A 19,731-nucleotide genomic window follows, 5' to 3' on the forward strand; every position below is an offset into this window, starting at 1 on the left:
CTATTCCAGAGTTTAGGAGCCATAAATGAGAAGGCTCTTGCAAACTACAGAAAAGGAGCCAACCGTTTTAAATCACACTTACAGGTTGTGTAGGATGGAGAAACTGGTCCATACAAATTATGTTACAAATAGTTACTAACAAACAGTTACTGACAAAGCCCAGTAGTGTTTGCTTGATCCTTTCTTTAATAGCAAACGGCCGACGAATCCTCCGCTGCAGCATAGGTTATTGTATAAATCATCAGAAAAATGACAGGAAACAAACACAGCTCACGGTTGGCTATACTATGGTGTTGTTGTGAAAATGAACTTTAACCTTTTATTCCCCACAGCCGCATATCTGGCCATCTCTCTGTGATAGTAATCTTCGCATCATGATCAATCCCATGATCCCTCGCACTCAGGCGCGTTCACGTTATACCGGATCCGGCAGTTCATATTTGCTACTGTTTCATGTCGATGTCGATATGAAAAGGCAAGTGATCCAGATGAACGATGAATCATTTAAACGACTCCAAGTCGAATCTTTTATTTAAAAAGCTGTATTTTTAAACACTGCATTTTCAGATTTAACCCTCAGCTGGATGTTTTCATTCACTTAGAGCTGTGTTACACACTGCATGGAAGGTCATTTTCAAAAATCCATAATAGGCGCTCTTTAATAGACAAACTGGCAGATGGACCTTAATGCATAAATATTTTTAGGCCATTTTTAAAGTGCTTTAGCCAAAGTCCGTCATTAAAGGGGATCAGTATATTACTTCCCAGAAGTGTCTTGAGCATATGTGCTCCCAAAAACATTGTCATCACGCTTCCAAACGCCACCACACATTCATTACGCTTCGTCTTTGTCTTGTTAGGTGTAAGTAATTTAATATATAAGAAAAAAAGGCTCGCCGTGGCTTTGTCTACCGCAGCAACTTCCATTTTTGTTTTTGATATTTGGTGCCAGTTTATCAGGAAGCCACGATTTTGCTCTCTTTGACTCATTAAATGGAAACTGTGCTTTATTTGCAAATGTTTTATGCAATATTTCAGTTTTTCGCATAAGTCTACTTCGCATCTTTGAAAGAAAACATGGCTAATGATGGCAGGGTGAACTATCCCTTTAATAAAAAAATGTCAAATATTTTTTAAACTTTTTTTATTGATGCTTAACTCCAAAATTCCCACTGTAAGCAACAGTTACACTTCAGAGTAGCCCTAATCCATTAAAAACTTCCAGTACAATTCAATAAAATTCTGGTACCACACAACTAGACTTTTTATGTAGACCATCAAAATTCCAGGAAAATAAATGTGCAAAACAGAAGCGTACGCACAGACATCCAATCCATGATGTTAGAAAATAAAATATCCACAACTTATTTCAATAACAAAAAGAAACACACTTATAAGAAACGGCAAAATCTGCAATGAATGCATTACGCTTTTGAAACCAGCCACTTTCTTACTAAATTAAAACTGCAGCACACATAATCATTGACTTGTACTTGTCAGGAGGTACTGTTTGTTGAAGTGTCTGTGAGGGCGCTTACTCAACACAATCACCCTTTATGACGCTCTTATGGCACAATGTTATGGTCGAGGGTCGCCTGTGGAGGGTCTTCGGGTGCGCTGTTGTGTCCTGGAGGCAGTGGCTGGTTTTCATGGGGTGTATTTTGGTGTTCCTGTCCTAAAGCTTGTAGATTCTGGAGTTCATCGTGATGTTGTTGTGCTGGTGGGACATCTTGATGTCCTGGGGGAAGAGGCTGGTGCTCAGGGGGAACTGGAGGCTGGTCTTGTCCTACTGACTCTGGGACTGCATTTCCTTTCACTGTTAGGAGAGATTTAGAGAGTTTTGTATCAAAACAATGAAGCATTTCATTTGAAGTGCATTTGCCAACAATGTTATTTTTAAAATGAGCCATTACATCTTTTACATTTAAGTATATTTTCCTGGAATGTAATATTTTATAAGGTGTTACATTTGCAAATTAACAGTTACATATAGGTTGGCAATCTTTAGTGATAATCCGATCCGATTGTAATTCTGGGAGTCACAATTCAATTCCAAAAGGTTTTGTGTGATTATTAGTCACGTTAAATCAATGAAGACAGGTAAATCTTCTGTTTATTCAGCAACTGTAATCACTTACTAGGATTCTTCTTCAGACATATTTGGAGTTTCTGCTCGAGTGCGCCCTCTAGCTTTCAGAGGAAGTTTGCTACTGATTACAGAACCATGCTTTACTTTACAAGATGTGTGACGATTACATATTTTGCGTAATCGTGACTGATTTCATTTCAATTCATTGCCTAACCCTAGTTACAATAAAATGTTCTTAAATTTCATCCTAAATGGTACTATTTAAAATGCTGCGTTTAGAAAGTTTAAAAAAATCTATATATATTTTCCAAGAATGTTACTTTTCATTTTCAACATGGCGTTACATTTCAATTCAATTGTCTACCATTGAAACCTCAAAATAACCCAAATAATGTTTTTTTAACCCTCTCCAGAAAAAATGAACACATTATATGACATGTTCAGGGTTCATACACATTTGTTACTACAAAAATTTTATGACTTTTCCAGGACAATTTTCATTTAAATTTTCCATTTTCATGACCTAATGTTTCATGTGATGTCTACATATATGTGGTAAATCATAAAAAAAACAATGAGCGGTGAAATTTAATACAGCATATCATAAAACGCACGATCTCTTTAGTTTCAATTAATTTTTATATATATGTAAAATAATGGTGTATACCCAGCATTAATTATGTGAGAGCATGTTTTGGCCAAGAAAAGAAGTAAAAAAAACAACTAACCTCCATTCCAGTATGCAGATATTTGTCAAACTAATTTTAGATGATGTTAATAATTTGTTAAACTAGCGATAGTAGGTAAAACTACTATTATAAAGCCGTGATCACACTGCACTTTTCGCTCCATAGACTTCCATTCAAAGTCATGCGAATGCGGCAGACCAGAAACGCATTTCACTGCATTCGAAAGTTCAAGCTTGGTGAATTCTTACCTGTGAAATCACATCAGATGATTGCGTGAGAACAATAGAAGATCATTTTAAATAGAAATTTTAAATATGGAGCAATCGCTTACTTTTATTAATGTCTAATCTTATTGTTTAACCCGCCCCTTTTTGCAGCGCCATACGACAGAATTTCGCAAGCACAAGCTCTCATGTGATGGCAGCTTATGTCACTTTGGACAAAAATGTCTGCTAAATGACTAAATGTAAATGTAATTTCCATGACTTTTCCAAAACCTTGTGGGTGTTTCTGTTTTTTTTTTCAAAAACTTTTCCAGGCCTGGAAAATACCATGTCAAAATTCCATGACTTTTCCAGGTTTTCCATGACCGTATGAACCCTGCACGTTAAAGTGTACCAAACAACAACAATAGAAACCCTAATGGCTCGTTTCCACTGACCGGTACGGTACGGTTTGGTACGGGTCACCTTTATCAGGCTTGCGTTTCCACTAACAAGGGTACCCTTTTGGTGGGCGTGGTGTATGACAGACAGTTTCAGTCGACGTCATTCTCACTCGAGGAAATGTCTACAATAAAGCTGTACAGGTCACTTACATATCATATGAGAAGCACTTCTCACAAAACAGATGCTTCATACACATAAATGCTTGTGTAGATATGTTTATTAGTAATTTTTCTATGAACATGACTTGATTATAACTGCAGATCAATGATAGTGCGAAACAGCCTACTGTAACGTCTGTAATTATATTAAATAACTAAATAAATGAACATATATAAACACAAACAGCCCCTTACAGTCTCCGAAATGTTACCAACTACAGAAGAAATACACACAGCAGACATTTTCGTCCGTATTTAGGTTCAAAACAATACAAATTATAGCCTAGTCAGTGAAAACCTCTCATCTGTGTCTGTAATCTTCCGCAGCACACGTAGCCTCTGTTAGTCAGTAATTCCGTCAATCTGAGTTCATAATAGTCCAAAATGTGAAGATAATAAGTTAGTTATACATGGCATTTTGTTCATGTTTGCTGAAAAAATAATGTGCTCCTTTTTTCCGGCTTCTCCTTTGTTTCTTCACGCTTCACTCTCGCGTTTGTCAGTGTCTGACAGGATCGGGTTTTAAAAGCACATCAATAATCAAGCGCAGGTAATTATCATCAGCTCAAGAAGTTTGTTATTTCAGATATAATGTTAGACGCGCGCGAACGCTAGCAAGAAAGCGAAACCGCTCGCGCCTCAGACTGCCTCGTAAAAAACTACGGGGCTCAGGGTAAATCTGCTCTTCTTCTTGCCTTTGTGGCTGTTTATCAAGACGACGACAAGGTTTGTTTGAGCCCAGGTCGACCATGGCTCGTTATTATATGTATAAATCATTCCGCTGTAATGTCTCGGCTCGTCGGCTGTGTATTTCAAACATGGCGGGTTTTTTGTTTTCATTCTGGCTTGTTGCGTAGGCGAATGACGTATCTCTGTAAACCAATAGCGTTCAGCTGCGCGTCTAGCTCCGCCTTTTGGTACCCTTTCTCGTCTTTGGTACCCTTTCGAAAGGGTGCCGAAAAAGTGGTACGGTACGGTACGGTTCGGTTCGGTACGCTTTTTGACAGTGGAAACGGCCACAAAAGCGTACCAAACCAAACCGAACCGTACCGTACCACTCAGTGGATACGGGCCATAAGTAACTCTTGCTTGTGTTCATTTCTATCTGATTCTCAAGTGGAAGTATTACTCACAGATCTCAGATGGAGGCGGCACCTTCTGTGTTTTTATCCTCTCCATATGCTCCACAGCCTGATACACAAGACACAGAAAATTTCATTCACTTGCTTTATTGACTTCTTTGTTTCTCCATCAGTCAATGGATACAAGAAAAATCAGCTCTTACTTGCTGCAGCTCAATTTTCTGCGCATTGAGCTGCTCCTGCTGTCGCTCCAGATCCTCTCTCTGCTTCTGAAGATCAGCTGCTTTCTGGTTTAGGTCTTCCTCCTGTCTGACCAACTGCTCCTCAAACTCTCTCATCTCCTCTTCAGTGTATGCCTGGTTCTGTTCCAGAGTCTAAAGATATCAAATGGCCCATTATCATCATTTATTGAAACAATTGAAGATTAAGTGCCAATTTATCATTTGTTAAAGCGATGGTTTAAATCAAAATGAAAACTTACTCTCAATGGGTTCTAAACTTATTGTCTATTAAACACACATAATATTTTGAAAAATGTTTAAAACTGGTAGGCAATGACATCTGTAGTAGGAAAAATATACTACATAACTATATACAGTTGAAGTCAGAATTATTAGCCCCCTTTTAATTTATTTTTCTTTTTTAAATATTTCCCAAATAATGTTTAACGGAGCAAGGAAATTTTCACAGTATGTTTGATAATATTTTTTCTTCTAGAGAAAGTCTTATTTGTTTTATTTCGGCTAGAATAAAAGCAGTATTTAATTTTTTATGAACCATTTTAAGGTCAAAATTATTAGCCTCTTTAAGCTAATTTTTTTTCCACTGTCCACAGAACAAACCATCATTATACAATAACTTGCCTAATTACCCTAACCTGCCTAGTTAACCTAAATAATCCAGTTAATCCTTTAAATGTCACTTTAAGCTGTATAGAAGTGTCTTGAAAAATATCTAGTCAAATATTATTTACTGTCATTATGGCAAAGATAAAATAAATCAGTTATTAGAAATGAGTTATTAAAACTATCGTGTTTAGAAATGTGTTGAAAAAATCTTCTCTCTGTTAAACAGAAATTAGGGGAAAAAATAAACAGGGGAGCTAATAATTCTGACTTCAACTGTACTATAGGTTTCCAGCATTCTTCAAAATATATTTGTGTGTGTAAAAAAAAACTGTGAATCATCTCAGACTGGTTTCTTGAACATGACAGTGAGTTACTCAACGACTGTACTCAAATGGCCTCCACAATCACCAGATCTCAATCCAATTGAGCACCTTTGGGATGTGGTGGAATGGGAGATTCGTATCATGGATGTGCAGCCGACAAATCTGCAGCAACTGCGTGAGGCTATCATATCAATATGGGCCAAAATCTCAGAGGAATAGTTGTTTTTCTTCAACATTAAATAAGATTAAGTAAATTGTGGTCCTTGTTGATTCATAAAATTTCAATCATCAGAGAATGTAGGTATTATGTTTTTCCTGTATATGTTTTGTTGGACTCTCAAAGTTAGCTGTTGAGTTTCATTTTATGATTCACAAGGTCCCAGCCTTTCAGCTTAAAATCTTCTTTAATGTTCTGCTCAAGAAAAAAAAGCTCACCTACATCTTTGATGTCCTGTAGGAAAACATCTAATGGCATGTTTTGTATGTTTTTTAATTATGACTATTAAGTTTTCATTAACAGCTTCTGACAACTGAAATTTTGATAACAACCTTTACGCCAATCCTCCAACAGTGAAAATCTGCACATTGACTGCAGGAATTAGCTGATATTGAGCAGAGATGATGTATCATTTTCACCATACTCACTTCCCAGCTGTCTGGTTCAAGAAACTCCTTTTTCTTTGTGGCAACCAGAAACTCGTCTAAGGACACCAGTCTGTCTTTATTGGAGTCGACCTATAAAAGTCAGATGATTTCAGATGATTTTTTTTCTTCACAACAATCTTCCTGAAGGTCATGCTAGGAGAACTGCTCTATTTTTGGCCTAATTGGCATCATCATTACAACCTCGTTCATGACATGTTCTCTCATTCGCAGCCTCTCCTCTTCCATTTCCACCATGTCATCCTCTTCATTAGTTGGATCATAGATCTTCTCCAGCTGAAAGGTCATGAAGAGTCATTTCATTTTTACTCTATGTAACTATAATAGCTGCTTTATATGTATTTTTTCTATAATGATAGCTACATTTCTTTACCTCCTTGGTGAATAGGGATTCCAGCTCTTGTTCATCAAAGAAGCCGTCTCCGTTTGTGTCTGGAATTCAAAATATAATATCATTAAGCATGTCGTTTCAGAATTTTACATCCATGCTTTATCAGAAATTATCAATAATCCTTTACCATGCAGGTTGAAGAACGTTTTTGGGTCAAAATCTTCAGGGTCAAGGCCATCTGCCTCCTCCCACACTTCTTTTAGCTGGTCTTTGCTACCCTAATGATCGTGAAACATGAGTATATCCTCAATGAAATCCCAAACATGTCACAGGTTTACGCTCGCATGCTATCAGACAATTGTGTAAAAAGTAGGACTGGGCGATACGACAAAAAAATCTCATCGTGATTTAAGTCATCCCATATCCTGATAATGATATACAGTAGTCAACATTTGACTATATACAATATATATATCACCTATAGATTATATAACTGCAGGTTATCTATGCTTAAATATAATAACTTTAACTGTAAAAAGCGACTAGTTACTAGTTAATTACTTAGTTATTAATAACTAATAAAGTTATGGTAACTAATAACCTTAACTTTCTTTTTTTTTAATTAATCGTCAGTTATTTTAATACATCTGCACATACAAAGACAGTCTTAGCTATACAGTAGGAAAAAATGGGAAATATACAAACAAGTAAACAGCATAATATAGTCAGGCTAGGAGCTAAAATATACACCATAGAATAGAAAATCAGGAGAAATTATTAATGTAATGCCAAAAGGTGTTCATAGATGCTATAAGACTTTTGATGTATGTCATAAGTGAGTTTCTCGAGTAGAATAACCTTAACTTTCTGAATTTGATTGTAATGCAATAATGTGCACCTTTTGTAAAGCTGTTTTAAAACAATAATTTTAAAAAAGAGAGCTATATAAATAAACGTAAATAGTTTTAGGACAATTTTGATGAAAGGTTTTGATCCACTTCAACTGTTGACTACTATATATCATGATATAGAACCAGTTCTTTAAATTGTTAAAGTTCTTTAAATTTAACCAATTAATAGTTTATTAATATTAATATCAAGTTTATTAATAGTTTGTTAATAAAATATAAAACACTTTTCTAAAACTAATGATTTTAAGTCCAAAATAAAAAGAATACTAAATAATTTGCTAAATAAAATGCAAAATGTAAACACTGCACTCTCAAAAATGGCAACTTTCTCAAGATGCTGTTATTCATGTTTCTGTCTGCATATCTGAAATGGCGTTTAATATTGTGACAATACAAATTATGAAAAGGTATAGCTGTAATAATTTTGTGTTATGTATTTTGTGATACTGCAATAAAAATGATAAAGCATAATATAAATCATAGACTTTTTAATTTGTCTATACAGTTATATACTGAATATAAAAAGTCCTAGTAAAAAGTATACATTTGTTTCGCATGCTGACTGGGGGGAGGGTTCAAAGCTTGAAATTCTGGTCCAAGCACACAGTGTAGCCCCCATATGCTTATCTGGGATGTAAATAGTTAAGAGAGAGGAGATGGGGTAGGAAGGCAGCACGGTGGCTCAGTGGTTAGCACTGTCACTTCACAGCAAGAAGGTCGATGGTTCGAGTTCCAGCTGGACCAGTTGGTCTTTCTGTGTGGAGTTTGTCCACGCATGGGTGCACGCATGGGTATAATTGCATAATTATAACAATCCCCTCTTGCGCTACTTGTTCCACCCAAGCTTTATTAAATAAACATGATTGAGAGATGTTGATACTTTGAGACTTACAGGATGGTTGACTTTGGGGTGATCGGCATGTTTCTTTTTCATCTCCTCATAGTGTTCCTCCTCTTTTTTCCTGCCATCTTCATCAAGTGTCTTCAGGTGTTCCCTTCTATCGTGCTCTTTCATCATCTCGTACCTTTTAAATTCTTCATGCCTCTCCTTGTCGTAGTTCTCCAGATCTTTTGTAGCCTGTATTGCAAGATTGTAAATGTGACTGAAAGATTATTTCAGTCTTTGGTTGTGTTATGAAAGGTGTTTTGCTGCTGTTGCTCAGTGACCAAATGAGAAAGAAAAATGGCCATGAAGGGTTTACTAGAAAAGTACATGGTGACCTCGCATTTAAACTAAGATTATTACACAATGTTCTTTTAAACTGCTTTTGGAATATTTCAGAAATCCTTGAGACTATATTTGTTTCTTACATAAGTAAGAGACACTACCATGTTCTGTTAAACATTGTTTTAGGCCAGAGAAAAACAAAATACATTACATTTCATATACTGTTTAATAAACTGTTGGTGAAACAGTCAAAGCTCAAAGTAAATGGCAAATATGGAAATAATTACAGTCTTTCTGCAGAAATATACACAGGGTTTGTATGTTTGTAACAAATTTGCATAATGCCAGTCTATGGTCTTTATTGGCTATAACTAGGCCCACACAGAATCTGCGTGCACAGATTTCTGCAGATTTTTAGCACATCATTGATTCTGTTTATTTACTTGTGTAAATGTGTGTGAATTTATATTTATTCAGTTTTTTTTAATTACAGTAATATTATTGAATAATATGAAAATATTAATATGATTTGTTTACAATACAGTCAGTAAATTTATATTTTCTGTCTTTTAGTAGATATATTACAGGAGAGACTTGCTTTGTTTACATAATATTTGATCTAATTGGATTTGCATTGTAAACAATAAATAAAAGTTAAGTAACATATATTATATAAGTTTTTAGTTATGACACTCCTAAAATAATTCCACATAAATCAGCAAATTTTTAAAACAATTCTGCACAGAAATAGCAAAAAATGACAGCAGATTCCGTCTGGCCCTAGCTATAACTATAAACAACATCTGCTTTGACACTTGAAATTGCAGCCGAGGCCTGAAAGTGTTTGGTGTGTGTTGTTGACGTAAAAAAAATATTGTTTTCCAATTTTACTTTTTTTTTTATAGATAAAAAATTGGGTTAAACAGACAGTTCATCCAAAAATTTACATTTTATGATCATTCACTCTTTCTCCACTTGTTCCAAACCTGTTTGGGTTTCTTTCTTCTGTTGAACACAAAGGAAGATATACTGAAGAGTGTGGGGGGGAAAACACTGACTTCCGTAGTATTTTTTGATATTACTATGGATGTCAATGTCTGCTTTTTTTCCCAGCATATCTTGGGATTTTTCAGAATATCTTGTTTTGTGTTTTACAGAAGAAAGAAATTCATAAAAGTATAGACCATTTTGAGGGATGTAAACAAAAACAATGGTCCCAACATATTTCCTGTTTTACATTTTTAATTTCTTTAGCTCCAGAGAATCCAAAAAGAGCCACATATTAATAAATAATGTTATGATAGCTGTTTTAACATTAAGTTATGATTGAATTGCCTCTTGTTACAGTTATGAAATAGTTTGATAACAAGCAGGACATGCTCATGGGCCAATGACATCACCACATTTAAATGGTCTATAGAAACACTTGAACTGTCCCTTTAAGATAGATACAGTAGAACAAACAGAATTCTTACTGTTTGTTTCAATGTGTAAACATGTACTGGGGAATTCTGTGAAGCTGATCTTTGTTTGGTTTCTGACATATGCTGCAAGCGGTAAACCAATTACAACAGCATGTGTCACCTGATCAACCAGAGAAGAATGGCAGGCTTTAGACTGGATTCTTGAATTAACTGTTTCTAACACTGTAAGAAAAGAGGTGATGCTGCAATCTATAATCTATATTTTGTGAAAATCAAAGTCTTTTTGGCTGTGGGTGAATGTAAATAGATTGCAGGAAAGCTCTAAAACAAAATAGAAGTTTTATAATAGAGGCACTTTAAAAACCTGTATAAAGTACTATTTCCCCAGTTCTCAAGTTCTAGATCAATATTTAGTCCTTGAGTGAATTATTACACTATGAAATTATTTATAATGACTACAAATGATAAACATTTACAATCTTTATCTAGAGATCACAAGTAGCTTTAAATAGAAATGTCTCGGTTTTATGCAACATGAAATATATTTAAATTGTAAATATAGAATCAAAAGAAAGATACACACATGCATTCAATGTGACAGATGCTGGCTAACTGTGAGTAATGACCTACCGATTTGATGAGTCTGTCCAGATCCTCAACCTCAAATGTATGCGGGTTCATGTGGTTCAGATATTCAAACTGTTTGAGTAACGCCTGGTGATCCACCGCAATATCTGATAAACATGAGAGAGAACTCTGTTTAGAGAATGATCTGAAATCAAGACCTCTCAGTGTTGATTTATTTAGTGTGGTATATTATGCTGTTCATTTATTCATTCATTCATTTTCCTTCAGCTTAATCTAATTTCTTAGAGGTCCCCACAGCGGAATGAACTGCCAACTATTCCAGCATATGTTTTACACAGCAGATGCCTTTCCAGCTGCAATCCAGTACTGGGAAACACCCATACACACTAATTCTCACACACACACACACACACCCATACACTACGGGCAATTTAGTTTGTGCAATTCACTTATAGCACATGTTTTTGGACTGTGGGGTAAACTGGAGCACCCGGAGGAAACCCACGTGAACACAGGGAAAACATGCAAACTCCACACAGAAATGGCAACTGACCCAACCAGAGACCTTCTTGCTGTGAGGCAACAGTGCTAACCACTGAGCCACAGTGATGCCCTCTGTTAATTTATTAATATGCTATTACACCTTATGTATGTGTAATTACCCCAAGCGTTCATTCAATTCTGTTTACATTTACTACAAATCTTACCGTTCCCTCCTTCGATGTCTTGCTTGGCCTTGATCAGGGTTCTCAGACGACTGACTTCTTGCCTTTTTAGTTCATCCAGCTTGCTTCGCACATGGTGGCTGACAAAGTCGAGCTCTTTAGCCAACTTCCCTTGCTGAAATCAGCAGGAATGAACAGATTAGCTCTGCGTGACCTTTGTATTAAACAACATCACAAATAAAACCATGCTGCTTGTTACCTTTATATCTTCCATGTCCGTGTTGTGGAGTTTTTCTCTGAAATGTTGATCTTTTTCAAGGAAATCAATAACTTCTCTGAGATAGCGATCATAATGTAGTCCAGTGTCCTACAAATATGAAATAATACACATACGTACATACAATGTCAAATGTATTTATTCATTTCTTTTTACAACAAACATACATAGATGTATTTTTCTTTGAATTGTTTTAAAAAGTGTGAGCTTATTGCCCACACAAAAATAACCACGCATATTAATACAACCAGGCACTCCAAGACTACTTATGACTCGCTGCCAGATCCTGTTATGTATTTGACTGATCAAATATCTTACCACACTCTGAGGGGGCTCTTTGACTGTTTCCTCAGGGATCTTCACCTTTGTTTTATCTATGCTTATTGGCACTGCTTGGGCCCAGGAGAGCACACTCGCCAACACAAGGCAGCTGGTGAGGAGCCCCTTTAAACAGGACATCTGGAAAATTCGGCATACATTTGAATGACACATTAAACGGTGGTGACATCTCTGTCTTTCATATTAGATAACGACCTAGTTAGCCATTTTTGGTGGTCTTAACGTTAGAGTTGGAATATTTTCGGCATCCTAGTTCGAATGTAAAAACTGCTTAGGTAAACAGCTCACTAGAGCTGAAACACAGCCACTGATTGGCAGATCAGCTCCCCAATAAATCCGTTACTAGGGATAAACAACATTACAGGCCGTTAACGGGCCACAATTTTAAAGGGATACTCTAAATATTTACAACATTTTTTTCTGTCAAGTGATAGTATTACATAATCATGGTGTGATATCGATACATAGAGGCTAATTTCATTAGCTTTCCTTTGACTGAAGTCTATTACATGCGTTATAGCGGAACTCACTGTCTATACGTGAAAAGTTGATGCTCTATTTAGGTTAATCCATCTGGAGCTATTCACGATTAAATAACAGCACTTACGGTGTCAGGTTTGGTTTATATCGAGCTATCTCGGGTGTTTTCTGCTTCCTTTCATTACCGCTGGCTTCCTGACTGTCCGCTATCTTGGACTGATAAGGCAGATTCAGTAAAGCTAGAGAGCGGCAGGAGGAGGCAGAGAGCTCCACGTAGATCAAGTAGATCTGAATTTAAACATTGGGCTTTAATGGTATTGTTTCCTGCGACACTGTCAGATTACTTCCTGTTGGGGGCGCTCGGTGGCTCAGAATCATCCACCCTTTCTTTTACAAATTTATACTGAATGTTAACCTTGTTGAAGAAAAATAGTTCACCCAAAAGTCATCATTTCCTCACCATCTACTGACACAGTGGTTCCAAACTTTTATGATTTTTCTTCTATTAACCCTTGTACACCTTTAACCCTCTGTATTAATCCACTCTGGGGTAATTCTGAGTCTTAATTTTCCCCCTACTTTCTTTGTTTCAGCAAATGGAATGATTTTGGTGACAACTTATTTAACAGATATTTTGGAAAACAATCTGGGCAAATGTACTACCCTTTGGTTGTGTTAGTGGCTGTTTTTGCCCTATTGACTTCCATTATAATTACATTTTTTTTATTGCTAAGCCATGACACCATATACAGGGGTGGATTTAGTGATTTGGAGGTCCTAAGCAATTGCATGTATGGGGCCCTAGCATTTAAACTCAAAACTCTTTTTTTTCTATAGATTTTTTCTCTCTCTACATTTTTTGTAAGTAAACTGCATGTTAAAAGTATTTTAAGTGGAACCCTTTTAATGTAAAACTAAATACAATACATTCACAAATAAAATCAAGTTCACAAACTGTACAGTTAATTAGCTGTACTTGTGATTTGTGATTTTTAATATTTGCATGTGAAGTACGGAAGAAAAGAACGATTTAGAAAATAAGTAATAATATTAAAATCCTAATGGTTAAAGACAGATTATACAACATATGATAGAAGAATTATAAAAGAGCTGTATAATTAATATAGGCTTCCTGACATTGGTCAGGGCCCCCTATTTCACCAGGGCCCTAAGCGGCTGATTACCTTGCCTATTGGTTAAGTCTGCCCCTGACCATATAATCATGCATTCTTGATTGTTGATTGGTTTTCCTGTTGAAAAGATGTAACTTTTTAAAATTTGAACAATACACAAAAGTTAAAAACAAATCAACGTATAAGAATGTTGGAAAAAAGTTGCCAGGAACAAAAAGGTACTATAAAAGTCATTCGCTGTTTTATTTCCCCCACATTCTTTGGTAATCAGTATGGAAAACTGAGAATATGTCTTGACGGCGCAATGTATTCTGGAAATTTAGGACACGGAAAGCTGCACCCATTGATCTCTCTACGTTTATTATATAATTTATATACTGACATGCAATAAACTGTAAGTGGTCAAATTACAAATAAAGAAGAAAATCATATCTGGAAATGTTTTCTTGTGGCTGCTCATTGGTACCTTGTTACCTTGTTGCAGATAAGTTAGTTCATTTATTTTATCTGCATCTTCTGCATCTGTGCTCGGCTTTTTTAGTTTTATTTTAGCGTTGAATATAAAGAATATATGTAATATCTAGAATATTATGGAATGCATTTTTTTCAGTTTCTCAGACACTATTGGCTTTTTCTGTGGTAATTTGCATTGTTTTACATTCAGCTTTCCTGAGCTTTTCTGAAAATATGACATAACACAACTTGCCATGACAGATTCCCATTCTCTATATCTTCCCTTGTGTTCAACAGAAGAAAGAAACATAAACAGGTTTGGAACAAATGAAGGAAGGTGCTAAGCTCCGCCCAGTTGGGATTGCTGTTTGGTGGAGCTGTTTTATCTGTTCATTCTATATTTCTATAGCCTTTTATACTTTTGCAGTCATGCTTACATCAGCCGGGTTTTCCTGGAGCGCCACCAGTTGGCGGATTTGAAAAAGAGTTCTTTTTATTTATTTTTAGTAGAAGACAATTAACAAGACAAAGATGCTTTCTAAATCAATCCCAAAAACTATGATTTGAAATGAGAGTAAAGAATTCCTGAATCTTTTATTTTCTTTTCAGCTTAGTCCCTTTATTAATCATGGATCGCCACAGTGGAATGAACCACCAACTTATCCAGCATATACCCACGCGAATATGTCGGGGAGAACATGCAAACTCCACACAGAAATGCCAACTGACCCAGCCGAGGCTTAAGCCAGCGACTTTCTTGCTGTGAGGTGACAGCGCTACCCACTGCACCACCGTGCTGGCCATCCCTGAATCTTGATTGGAAATATAACCTGATTATATAATCGTATGATCATTAAGCTTTTTTATTTACTAGATATGTGGTCATTTATGAAATATATTTATAAAATTATAATAATAAATATGAAGAAACAAAGTGTGTGTGTGTGTGTGTGTGTATTTGTATATATATATATATATATATATATATATATATATATATATATATATATATATATATATATATATATATATATATATATATATATATATATATATGCGTGTGTGTGTGTGTGTGTGAGAGAGAGAGAGAGAGAGAGAGAGAGAGAGAGAGAGAGATATTTTCATAAATTTATTCATAAATTAACATAATTTTCCCCTGGAAAAAAAACTTACAAATGTAAGAAAAAAATAAATAAGTAAATAAATGAATGTTAAAAATATATAGCAAAACAACAATAAATCCCAATAAATAATGTATAAAGCCTAATATAAACATGATGTGGTACATCTGCATGCATAAGAATTTTTTTTGTCACAAAATAAAAATAAAATGTCACAAATTTCGTATTTAATTTCCTAAACAACATAGAACGAGTTAATAAATGAATTAATGTTAAAGAAAAATCTTGAAATATATGAAATCAACAGACAGGAAGTTAAAGTAGACATCACTTCCGCCGCCTTACTTCACTTCCTCTTGGCCTCAGCTCGGTCTTTCTCTTTCCTCGCTCTTAAAACCGCCATCATGGGTCGTATGCACGCTCCCGGGTAAATGTTTATTTTACAGTAAAAACACCTTAATTTACTCTTAATAATATCCCAAAAAGCTGTTAACACTTTTTAACATAGACCGAACCCGGAATAGTTGCTTCATTGGAACTACAAAAGCGTTTTAGAGAAGTCAGAATGAGCCCACGTTCTCTTCCTCTGGAGCGTGATGGCAGCACATGTAGAACGAGGCGCTGCGGGATGAACACATGAGGAAAACATATTAGTAATGTTTTAGTTAACGAGTTTGTGTCTGCTTTTTGCCGGTTCGTGCATTTTGTCGCGTAGATTTACCCAACTCATGTTTGTGTGCTAGATGTATTTGTCGGTTCGAGCTGGCCAGACAAACATTTTATGTTAAAACCAATTATTTGTAGGAGTATGTATATTTTAGCACTAACGTTACTTTTTCTTGGGTCTTTTTTAATTGTTGATTTTGTAAGCATTATCCATGTATATGCTTGTCTTAGTTTTGTGTTGTCAGTTAGTGTTTACTATGTAGTTTGCGTTTTCAAGCAAGTGGAATTATGTTATGGTGTCTAAATTAATGTTTCTTGTAGATCACATAATTAACATTTTAAATGTTTCATTATTTTTCAGCAAGGGCTTGTCCCAGTCGGCACTGCCCTATAGGCGAAGTGTTCCCACAGTAAGTCTATTGATTCAGAGTTTTTTCCCATCTGATTCATTTTAATTGTCACAGCTGTTAAAATATCCCATTATTTTGTGTTTTAGTGGCTCAAATTGACATCTGATGATGTTAAAGAGCAGATCTTCAAACTGGCCAAGAAGGGTCTGACCCCCTCTCAGATCGGTAAGTTCTGATTGATAATACAGGCCTTTTAACAAAAGCATTTTAATATTAAGATTTTCAGTGGCACATTATTACATGTGTAGTGGTTTTACAAAGGACTTTCATTTATCCTTTATCATTCATTTAAAAACTGATTGATGTGAAGTTGGTTTTATAATTGCACATCTGCACTTTCAACTTAATAATAGAATTTCAGAAAACTATTCTTTGCACATTTTAAGTAGGGAGATCATATTAGCAACCAAAGACTGTCAATGTACAACATCGTTCACAGTCCATTAAATAGTGAATCCATTTTTGTGGAGACAGAAAAACTGCTGTATATAGTGCAAAGACTCAGAGCAATTTGAGATAAGATGTCTGTATCATAACACACACACACAGTCGTTCACAGTCCATTAAATAGGGCTAATTTTGTTTTAAAGAAATATTTGCATGGTGTCTTAGACCGAATATTCAAGGTAGAGTGGTAAACAGTATAGGGACTGTTACAAGTTGTCAATTCAAAAATGAACGAATGTCTGAATATAAAACCAACTTCACCTCAAAACTGTTGTGAATCAAATAAATTTATTTAAATGTATCTATTGTATGAATAAAAGACCTCTGAGTCTATGTACTATATACAGCAGTTTTTTTGTCTCCACAAAAATGTAAATAAGTGTTTTGACCATCCTTATTTTTGCCAGTTTCTGTTATTTGAAATGTACACTTCACAGTTATGCAGTTTTGTATGTTGTGATTCTATTAGATTACCTCAATCAGACAAATAAATCAGTTGTAATAGGTGAGATACTAATATACGCTTACGGGCTGTTGGTGTAATTATAATCCTAATTTTTGACTATCCAAAATCTCAGATGGTCAGACAGTGATTCGAGCTGGAGCTGCTGTTTAACTTCAGATGAGTCTTGGAAGTACTAGGTTACATATCCTCAATTCAATAATATTTATATTTTGGCTATTTGATAAGACAAATATATCTGAATTATTTTGCACTTGCTCATTAAATGTTAAGTCAAATGCTGCAGTATTAATTCAATTCACCTTTATTTCTATAGTGCTTTTACAATGTAGATTGTGTCAAAGCAGCTTCACATAAAAGTTAGTAAATAGAAACAGTGCCAGTTCAATTTTCAGAGTTTGTTCAGTTCAGTGTGGTTTAATAGTCACTACTGAGAGTCCAAACACTGAAAAGCAAATCCATCGATGCGCAGCTCTACAGATCCCGAAAACAGACTCCAGGACTCTATCAACTGATATTATACTGGTGTTGAGATGGTATTCTCATCCTAAAGGAATAAAGGCTTGGACTTGGGAACACCATTTCTTATACTGGCTTATGCCTAGTGGCATAAGTTTCTGACAGTATGATAACCTTGAATAAAAATATCACAGATTCACGGTATTGTGATTACTGCTGTAAGATAAGTTCTTTTTTTAAATGTCTTGGTAAAAAAAAAACTATTACCCCAATTGAACTAAATACATTTTGTTTTAGGAAACATAATTTTAAACATGTCCGGCTAAATAATAAAAATAGATTATTAACTCCTACTATATTAGTTTCAAAAACAGATTTCTTTACAACGCATTAGACACATTTAACAAAACTTAAATAATCCTGTAACAATGTTTGTGGTTTTAAAACCCTGACTTTTCCAAACCACGGGAAACCGGTTATCATCCCATGCCTAGTCACAACAATTTGCTTATTGCTTGATCTGAAAGAAAATCAAATCAGTCCATATTTCTGTTTTTACATGTGTATAGTGGCTGTGGAAGCCCATAATGTCTGCATTTGTTTTAAGCCAGTGCTTTTTTTATCATTAGGTGTGATCCTGAGGGATTCCCATGGTGTTGCTCAGGTGCGTTTCGTCACTGGCAACAAAATCCTTAGGATCCTGAAGTCCAAAGGCCTAGCCCCCGACCTGCCCGAGGATCTCTACCACCTCATCAAGAAGGCTGTGGCCGTGAGGAAGCACTTGGAGAGGAACAGAAAGGTATCAAAACAACCTTTCATATTAGACCATGTATCTTAATTTGGGAGATTTCTGAAAAAAATCAAACCAGTACACTTCAGCTGTTTGTCGTGTGTTTTCACAGGACAAGGATGCCAAGTTCCGCCTGATTCTGGTTGAGAGCAGAATCCACAGGCTTGCCCGCTACTACAAGACCAGGAGAGTACTTGCCCCCAACTGGAAGTAGTAAGTGTTGAAACCGATTGAAATTCATGTATATGTATTGCACATTTCATTGTCCCATTCTTCCCATGTAAGAACTGAGATATTTCTTATGTGCTAGATAAACTCTGGAGGTAAATTAGCAGTTTGGCTTCATTGTGCCTCACTGCCAGTCCCCTTCATACAATATTGTCGATTTACCTTTCACAACGTGTTCTCCTGGAGTCTGTTTTCTGATTATTATTTGTTTGTTTTCATCTACAGCGAGTCCTCCACAGCTTCTGCATTGGTGGCATAAATTTGCAGTTTTTGGAGAAATAAAGATATTTGGATCACTTCATGTGTTTGTGGTGTTTGTCTCAGTTGGGTACAGAACTGTGATGGGTCAAATTTTATTTTCCAATAGTCAAAAACAGTACGTATGCTACTGCTAACAAAATTTTAATTTGGAATGAATCAACTGAATATCTGTGTGTGTGTGTGTGTGTGTGTGTGTGTGTGTGTGTGTGCGTGCGTGCGCGCGCATGTTTAATGAAAGCTCGTTTGGGTGAAAACGTTACCTTAATAGATGTTTTGCACAATGAAAGTGCAGGTGTAAACATTTTATAATGTCATACTTTTTGGTTATTATAAGCAGGGGCGTAGCAACTGGGGGGGTTGGGGGATCCGTCCCCCTCACTTTTAGAGACAGACCATTTAGAAACAGGTGATTAATAATTATATGAACATATGATCTCATACAGGCCCCCCCACACACTTTTAAAATGTCCGCTACGCCCCTGATTATAAGTGTTACTAACATTAAGAATAAACAGGTTTGTTAAAGGTATGGTTCATCCAAAAATTAAACTCCTTATTTACCCTCATTTTCTTACAAACCACTGAGACTGAAATTGT

General features: G+C 35.7%; 2 protein-coding genes and 1 non-coding gene across 3 annotated transcripts; 2 read left to right on the forward strand and 1 right to left on the reverse strand.

Moving 5' to 3' along the window:
• Positions 1-1,006: 1,006 nt before the first annotated feature.
• Positions 1,007-12,959, reverse strand: nucb2a (nucleobindin 2a). The gene is made up of 13 exons (XM_056461428.1): positions 12,831-12,959; positions 12,203-12,343; positions 11,867-11,974; positions 11,650-11,782; positions 10,985-11,088; positions 8,655-8,840; positions 7,039-7,129; positions 6,894-6,952; positions 6,704-6,796; positions 6,503-6,592; positions 4,890-5,060; positions 4,738-4,795; positions 1,007-1,816 (listed from the first exon to the last, which is right to left on the reverse strand). The coding sequence occupies exons 2-13, from the start codon at positions 12,341-12,343 to the stop codon at positions 1,566-1,568; spliced, it is 1,485 nt and encodes a 494-aa protein (XP_056317403.1). The 5' UTR covers positions 12,831-12,959; the 3' UTR covers positions 1,007-1,565.
• Positions 12,960-15,752: 2,793 nt separating this feature from the next.
• rps13 (ribosomal protein S13) lies at positions 15,753-19,174 on the forward strand. Its single transcript, XM_056462821.1, has 6 exons — positions 15,753-15,837; positions 16,438-16,486; positions 16,573-16,651; positions 18,485-18,654; positions 18,758-18,858; positions 19,099-19,174. The coding sequence occupies exons 1-6, from the start codon at positions 15,815-15,817 to the stop codon at positions 19,130-19,132; spliced, it is 456 nt and encodes a 151-aa protein (XP_056318796.1). The 5' UTR covers positions 15,753-15,814; the 3' UTR covers positions 19,133-19,174.
• Positions 18,896-19,023, forward strand: LOC130233048 (small nucleolar RNA SNORA19). Its single transcript, XR_008838188.1, has one exon. It is a non-coding gene; the product is annotated as a small nucleolar RNA SNORA19 (small nucleolar RNA).
• Positions 19,175-19,731: the final 557 nt, after the last annotated feature.

Source organism: Danio aesculapii, chromosome 7 (assembly GCF_903798145.1).
Source record: "Danio aesculapii chromosome 7, fDanAes4.1, whole genome shotgun sequence".
NCBI classification, from domain to species: domain Eukaryota; kingdom Metazoa; phylum Chordata; class Actinopteri; order Cypriniformes; family Danionidae; genus Danio; species Danio aesculapii.